Source organism: Microtus oregoni, unplaced genomic scaffold (assembly GCF_018167655.1).
Source record: "Microtus oregoni isolate MIOR12 unplaced genomic scaffold, Mior012 000141F_ref0000236, whole genome shotgun sequence".
NCBI classification, from domain to species: domain Eukaryota; kingdom Metazoa; phylum Chordata; class Mammalia; order Rodentia; family Cricetidae; genus Microtus; species Microtus oregoni.
The window spans coordinates 432,949-441,251 of NW_024544791.1; the positions used below are offsets into that span (position 1 = coordinate 432,949).

Consider the following 8,303-nt stretch of genomic DNA (forward strand, 5'->3'; position numbering starts at 1 on the left):
TTGCGAGTCCCTAAAACAACATACGCACAGTGACTCCTCTCAATCGTATCATTCTTCAGAGTAACAGGTCAAAAACGTCTGGCGTTAGTCAGCCTTTTGCGCACAAATACTCAAAGAAAATGAAATAAACTTCCGGCGCAAGCTGATTGGCTGCAAACTAAGCGACGCAGCGCAGCACAAACCCACTGAACATCCGCCTCCAAGAAGCGATTGGTCCCTACGGCAAGCGGACAGGAACAATTCCTGAAAGTTGACCGCGGCTTCCGGGTTCGCGGACAAAGATGGCGGCGGCCAGGTGCTGGAAGTTGGTGCCCCGCCGGGGATTGTCTCTCCACGCCGCCGCTGAGGCCTCCGCCTCGGCCACCAAGGTGAGCGACCCAGAGGTCACGGCGACGCCCGTGGCGCGGTACCCGCCGATCGTGGCTTCCATGACCGCCGACAGCCAGGCGGCGCGGCTGCGGCGGGTGAAGCGCTGGCAGGCGGCGGCGCACGCGGCCCCGACCGTGGACGAGAAGATACGAATTCTCACCAAGATGCAGTTCAAGAAGTACATGGTGTATCCTCAGACCTTCGCCCTGAATGCCGATCGCTGGTACCAGGGCTTCACCAAGACGGTGTTCCTTTCGGGCTTGCCGCCCGCGCCCGCGCCGTCCCCGCCCTCGCTCGACCTGGCGGGCCTGCGCGCCGCCGTGTGCGACTGCATCTTGCAGGAGCATGTCTACCTGCAGCGGCGCCGGCGCCGGCCACTCTTCGACCACCGCCAGGCCCTCGCCTCTCCCGTCCTGGACCAGCTGGTGGGGACTCTTGTGAACCTGCTCGCCCCACTCAACCCTGTCCTGACCACCGCCGCCCTAGGTGAGCCTGCGCCTCCCTTCCAGGACAGGGACGGTGTGGTGCTGCTGGCTTCTGCAGGATTGCTTGCTATTCCAGGCTTCCCAGCAGGTTGTGTAGCACCCCGTGCATTGGCATCTGCAGCCCAAGTTTCTCGTGACTTGCCCGGCCAAGACTACTTGTTTAAAGTTTAGAGTCAGGTGAAGTTCATCTCGTTTCCGTGTCTTGACTCAGTTTTGTGTCTGCCCAGCCAAAAGTTTGAGAGATTTCTTGAGTGGAACCAGCTTAGGGTTGTCTTTTGAGTCCTCCGCAGGAAAGCCGGGTGACCATAGACAGGTGATCAACCTCCCTTACTTTACCTACTTTAATTAGGGTAATACTGTTTGGTAATAGAATTGTGAAGGTTAAATAATAGACATTAGCTAAAATCCCCAACATTTTCTTAACAAATACTGTGTCCTTTTTCCAAAATCCATAAATACCCACTGATTAATCCTTACAACACAGTAGATATCATGAATTCATTTTATAAATGAAACGTAAAAATACACTTGTTAGGTTTGCTGTCTTAAGACCCAATGTCTGGCAGGTTTGGGGATCAAGATGAGGCCTAGTAAACAGAAACTCCTGTTTGTGCAGTGTGGACATGAAAAATAATGTATAATTCTTTTGTTTGTGTCTGATGGGGTGGGGGTACTTCCCTTTCTCATTAGTAAGGGGAGTGATAGGGTTAGAAAAGCACAGTAACTTTTGACTGCTCACATTGGCGGCTTAGGCAGCTTAGCTTTGCTCAGAGCAGAGTTCTTGTATAAAATGGCAGCGACTGGAATTTTATGTACCCCTTAGAGTAATTGTAAAAGAGAAATTAGTTCTTCATAGAATAGTTCACACTTTGTTCTGATGTGTAGTGTCGCTGCCGCTCAGTCGAGAATCTTTATTAACTAAGTAATTAACTGGTTAGCCTAATGAAGTTTTGTGTGCTGCACTTGAGGCATAATGGTTAAATTATGTACCTCAGCTTCTTAAATTACTGTAATTTTTACATGTATATATTTTAGACATGCCAGTCTTAACATGTTTATGGCTCAGTCTATTACCAGTTTTCTCTTAATAATAAGAAAAGTTTGAATATCTTTTGACAGATTATAAGCGCCCTGTTGACTTTTACTGGCAGCGAGGTGAAGAGCGCATTCCTGCTGGTCATCGGAAAGGTCGCATTGATGCTTTACGGTACCAAATAAATGACAAGCCACACAACCAGATCCGAATATCTAAGCAACTCCCGGAGGTAAGGTTTTGTATCTGTTGGCGTCAGGTTACCAGATGAGTATGATGAGGTGTTGGGTAGATCTCTTGCTTTCCATGATTGTTCCATGATGGTGACCCACCTGGAAATCTTTCTCAGCTTTCTGATTGTGCATGGTATGGTCTATGAAGGTCACATAATGTTAAATGTGTAAGGCATCAATGTGGTAAAATCAGCTTACGATTTTGCATTATAGTGGGATTTTAAATTTTTTCCTATGTGCGACCACTTTGGGCCCATCAGTAGATACTAGTTTAGGTGAGCACTTCTCTTTTGAAAATGTCATCTGAAATACTCCAGAACGCAGAACATTTCAGAGTTTAAATTAGGAATGTTCATCCTGCAGACTCTCTGTGAATACGGTGAAGTCTGAAACACTTCTAGACCCTAGCATTTGATTCAGACACTCATCTTGTATAATTAGACCATTTTGTGAGTAATAATCCATTGGAAAAATGTAGTCTAAGATAATTGTAAAGTAGTGGATAATTTCTGAGTTCACTTTGTGTTTTCTTATTCTTTAAGTTTGTGCCACTGGACTATTCCATTCCTGCAGAAATCCCGGTTATGAAATGCAAGCCGGACAAGCTTCCGTTATTCAAACGGCAATATGAAAACACCATATTTACAGGTAAGTTTCTCCGTACATATTGATCCATAAATATATTAAAAAATCTGTAAAGTAAGAACATGTTTTAACTTTAGTAGAAATTTAATTTTGAATTGTTACATTTTATTGCTTTTTGATGGAGATAGGATTTCTCTAGCTCAGTTGGCCCTGGCTGGTCTTGAACTTGTGGCAGGAGCCCTCTAGCCTCTGCCTTCATAGTGTAGGAGATATACTACCACACCCAGCACAGATTTAATTCTGAGGACTAAGATGTTTGATTGGCTATGAGCAGTATCGTTCCTAACCTCAAGGTTATGAATGAATAACATGAATGACAGTTGGAGCTCTTCATTTGAACTACAGCTCTTCATTTGAACGTTTTGTTGCCTCTGCTGAATTAGCAACATTTAACCTTTAAAAATTGTTATACTTTCTAGGCTTTTTGTTTTATTATGTGGAAAAGTATTTTGTATTTTATGACTCTGGATCGTGTATAGCATTTTATTGAAGAATCCTCCTTGTTCTACACATGGTAGTTACATACATCAGGAGTTCAAGCATTAGTAGGCCTTGTGTCTCCCTAACACATCTTGAATTTTTTCTCTCTTCCATACACTTACTAGTTCCTAGATGACCCAAGGAAGACTTTAAGAAAGCATTATGTTAGTCCTCTCGGCCAATTTATTGGTCCTTTCTCAATCACTTGGTCTTAGTAGTGACTGGGAATTTTTTGAAACCGCTTTAAGAATGAAATTGAGCACATCAGTAGTTCAGAAGAGCTGAACCACCAGTCCTTTCTGCCTTGGCTGTCCTCCCCCTTTCCTTTTCTTTTCTCCTTTTTTATCCTCTGGTTTTGTTTCTCTCTCTTTTGCTTTTTTTCTTTTCTTTGTCCCTGGCTAGCATAACACTCACTATGGAGTGACAGATGGCTTTGAAACTGCACATCATCCTGTCCTGGGATACGTATTGCTGGGGCTGGAGCAGGGTGTGTGCCACCATCAGCAATGTGTATGTTGAGGATCAAAGCTGAGCTCCCTGCATGATAGGCAAGCACTCTGCCCAATAAGCTACGTACTTTTCTTACTTAGAAATGTAGTATGAAAACCTTATAAGTGTACAAATATTAGTACATTAATTGTAAAGAAGTCCTTTCATTGTTGTTGTTTATTGTGAGTTTGTGTGTATAATAGGAGTGTGGGTGAGGACCCCAGAGCACATATGGAGGTCAGAGAGTGACTTTGTGGAGTGCGTTCATCTGCAGCGTGGGCTCCAGGAATTCATTTCAAGTCATTATGTTTGCCCAGCAAGCACTTCGCCTGTAAACCTTCATTAAGCCTCCATGCTGAGGGATAGGGCAATAGTAGTTTCTAACAAGGGTTGGCAAAATTAAATAATGAGAATTATAAGTACCTTTTTTATGTATCCTTCTGGCCTATTTTGTGCCTTGGTAAGCTCTGTGATAATGAGCCAGTTGAGGATTGTTTTCAGGTAACTTTACCATCGTAGTAATGAGGAAGTATTTAAGGCATATTCCCCTTGTGTAGTCTGAGTACTGGACACAGGGTGTTCGAAGAAGAAGGGGTGCTGGAAACAAATGCCGCCAGCGTCTGCATGCTTGCGTTGTATCTCAAGTGTTTCTGTTGTTTCCTTTAGGTTCAAAAACAGCAGATCCACGCTGTTATGGTCACACCCAGTTTCATCTGTTACCTGACCGTTTAAATAGAGAAAAGCTGATAAAACAGAACCAAGCTGAGCAGGTGGAAGTTGTTTTTAGAGCTAATGCCCTTGCGAGTCTTTTCGCATGGACTGGCGCTCAAGCTGTGTACCAAGGTAGGACCAATGCCATGGCAGTTTGCATTCTTGAAAGTATAACCTGCTGAGAATGAATTTATAGATTGTTTTTGTAGGTAAGACACAACCGGGAGTTGAACATTTTGAAAAGTTTACATTGATATAAAATGTAAGCCGGGCGGTGGTGGCGCACGCCTTTAATCCCAGCACTCGGGAGGCAGAGGCAGGCGGATCTCTGTGAGTTCGAGACCAGCCTGGTCTACAAGAGCTAGTTCCAGGACAGGCTCCAAAACCACAGAGAAACCCTGTCTCGAAAAACCAAAAAAAAAAAAAAAAATAAAATAAAATGTAGTCATGGGCTGGAGAGATGGCTCAGTGGTGAAGAGCATTGCCTGCTCTTCCAAAGGTCCTGAGTTCAATTCTCAGCAACCATATATATGGTGGTTCACAACCATCTGTAATGAGGTCTGGCGCCCTCTTCTGGCCTGCAGGCATACACATAGACAGAATATTGTATACATAATTAATAAATATTTTTTAATAAATAAAATGTAGTTATTTAAAAATCCATAATGAAATACATTTTACATTTAAAATGTACAGGTACACATGAGTATTCTTGTTGAACTTTTCCTGTGATTTTTTCCTGTGCAGACAGAAACGTTTTCTAATATTTTTCACAAACATTGCCAAAACTACTGGTGAGTCAACAGGTCCTTGTAGGCATCCTCACTTTAAAAAGTTCTCTAGTTAGGAAAGAAAATGGTAGGGGAGTCAAGATTCCGATGAGGAAGCTCTCCCTCGGGAGGTGCAAGTGTGTTCAATGAGGCTGCGGGCCACAGTATGCATGTGGAGGTCACAGGACAACTTTCTGTGGACTGAATATTCTTCACCTTTATGTGGGTCCCAGGAATCGAACCTGGATCTCCAGCATGTTTCCCACTGAGTCACCTCTCCAGGCCTTGCATGCTTTTTATGGCAGCACTGTTAGCTTTGGAGGCAGTGTTGAATAACAGACAGACCTAACTCTCCTGGGGCTTTTAATGCAGTGGAGAGCTTCTGGAAACATACTCTTTCTAGAGTAGTGATGTTAGGAGAAAAGTAGGCCAGCATAAGTATGATGCTTGCATGGCTGTCCTAAGGGAGGTAAGAGGCACAGTCGATGTGAGCACAGTCATTATGGGAAGATGTCCAGAGATGACTTTCACACAGACCTGGATGGTGATGAGCTAGTCATGCGGAATCTAGGGAAGACACTTTGAGATAAGAGGAATAACCATAAAAGGCTCTGCAGTGAGAACAGACTTGAAGCACTTAAGGAACGATGGAGAGGCTGGTGATTGGAGGCCGGTAAAGAAAGGGAATGGAGAATGCTGTGCACTTGCATGGCAGAAGGTAGAAGTTATACCATGTAGGACTTTTTTTTCTTGGGCTGGAGTTTGAACCAAGAACTGGTATCTATTAAGCAGATTATCTAGCATGAGCTATAATCCTCATCCTGTTCTTCCAAGTCCAGGGTGAGGTGTTTGGGTTCTACTGCAAAGCCTGAAGGTATGAAATATGAACTAGACAAATTCTACACAATAACCCAGGAGTAATATTAATATTGATTATTCTTACTAGAGTCTCCTTGTTCATTTGTAAAAATGGATTTCAATTTTATGCTTCCATTATTGGCTTCCATTTCTTTAATAGGAAGAGAAGATGGTAGGAGGTGGGCTTAGGATAGTCAGGAAGGGTGAGTGATGCCTTCCAGTGGCACTGCATGCTCATTAATGAAAAACTGTTACTTACTGCATTAGAGCAATAACTTTGTTAGATCTCTCCATTAAGGATTAAATAATATATAAATGTGGAGAAGTCAGATTGATTTTTGACTTTGGCAGCATTTAAAAATATTACCCCAGTCAGTCTAGACAGACAGAAAACTTGAGTGGGTAAGGTATTGAGGTGTCCTGGAGCCTTATGACCTGAGACACCAGAGGCAATGACAACAGTTCTTAAACTCTCTTTAAAAATAGTCAGAAGGTTCTGGATTATCCAGGGGCATGGTGTTAGAACCATAGAAAGCTAGATTCTTCCTGAAGATTGTGAGAGCTTGTGTATGCATTTGTCTTTGGTGAAATAAATGGTCATAATGGATACTGGATTTTACATGGTGCCAGTGTGGAAAGTTTTCCGAGTATACTGAAGGCCATCAAGTTAGTATCAGATGCAGGAGGATTCCTTAGGTAAAGCATGTTAGGTAGCCAAGTGAATGCTGGGAGCTGTGGAAGGTGGAAGTTGTAGAAAAAAGTGCATCCTAAGTCTGGGGATGCTCGAAGGGAGGAGCCGTTAATACAGAAATAGAATGTGGAGTTAGTGGCAAAAGCAGGGAAACTTGAAGATCTCAGGGATTTGGTAGGTCAGGATTTTCAGGGGTCTTTACTACCTTCCAGTGTATTTTGTTTTGATAAAACATATCAACATGTGTCAATCCCTCCATTGCTTTCTTCTGCAGGATTCTGGAGCGAAGCAGATGTTACTCGACCTTTTGTCTCCCAGGCAGTGATCACAGATGGAAAATATTTTTCTTTTTTCTGCTACCAGTTAAATACTTTGGCACTGACTGTACAGGCTGATCAAAATAACCCTCGTAAAAACATCTGCTGGGGGACACAGAGTAAGCCTCTGTATGAGACTGTGGAAGATAACGATGTGAAAGGCTTTGATGATGATGTTCTCCTGCAGATAGTTGACTTTCTTCTAAATAAACCGACAGAAGACAGAACACAGCTGTCGGGAAGCCAGGAGAAAGGACTTGATCCGGGACATTGAGGATGTGTAAATTTCACCAGAGAAATAATAAAATCATTTATGGATTCTGTAACTGTCAGTTATTAAACACATTGATTTTTTTTTTTTTGAGAAACAACATTCCTTATGTAACCATTCACTCAAGCTTGAATTCAGATTTCTTACTGAAAGAGTTCAGTTTAGATGTAATGATGATTATTTTAAATGATTCTTTCAGCTGATATAGCTTAGAAGGCATTGAATGGAAGAAGAGCCCTCTAGCAAGTTGTATTCTGACTTGCACACATGTCCAGCCCTTCCTCCCTCTATCCTTCCCTTCTTCCTCTCCTGTGTCTGTCTTTCTATAAATAAATGTTTAAAAGGGAAATGTATTTACATATTACTAGTAACAGTATTAGACTGTTGTGGTGGTTTGGTATTTTGTGTCATTTAAATGGTAATTCAGTGGGAGCTGGAGAGAGGATTCCTCCTGCCCTTCCAAAGAACCTGGGTTTCATTCCCAGCACTAAACAGCTAAATGTGGCCACTGCCCTCCATGTCCTGATCCAGTGCCCCCCTCTGACTTCTGAGGCACCACACACACTCACACATGGTACATAGATGCCTGCAAAATACTCATACGAATAAAATCATTAAATATGTTTTATTAGTTTTTTTAAAAAAATTGTTAATGATGAGAGTTTTACAGCAGTCTTCAAAATAGGGTTACTGTTTTGCACAAGCCAAACAGACTTTTAATGAATTTTTTAACCTTTATTTTAAAAGAAATGAAAATCAGAAAATATGACTAGGATACTTTAATAGTAGACTCTAGTTGGTCAGTCACAGTTAATATTTACTGGGATGTGTCAGTGGTATCCTGCTGGGACAAAGCAAGGCCACTAGCTTTGCTGATCCACTTCAAGAGTCTAGAATCAGATCTAGGTTTTCAGTGTCTGGTGAATGGATGTGAGTTAATTACCATAGTTT

At 42.6% G+C, this 8,303-nt stretch overlaps 1 protein-coding gene across 1 annotated transcript; it reads left to right on the top strand.

The window, feature by feature from the left end:
• The first annotated feature begins 247 nt into the window (after positions 1 to 247).
• Mrps30 (mitochondrial ribosomal protein S30) lies at positions 248 to 7,407 on the top strand. The gene is made up of 5 exons (XM_041646702.1): positions 248 to 855; positions 1,974 to 2,119; positions 2,663 to 2,768; positions 4,401 to 4,577; positions 7,039 to 7,407. The coding sequence occupies exons 1-5, from the start codon at positions 282 to 284 to the stop codon at positions 7,353 to 7,355; spliced, it is 1,320 nt and encodes a 439-aa protein (XP_041502636.1). The 5' UTR covers positions 248 to 281; the 3' UTR covers positions 7,356 to 7,407.
• Positions 7,408 to 8,303: the final 896 nt, after the last annotated feature.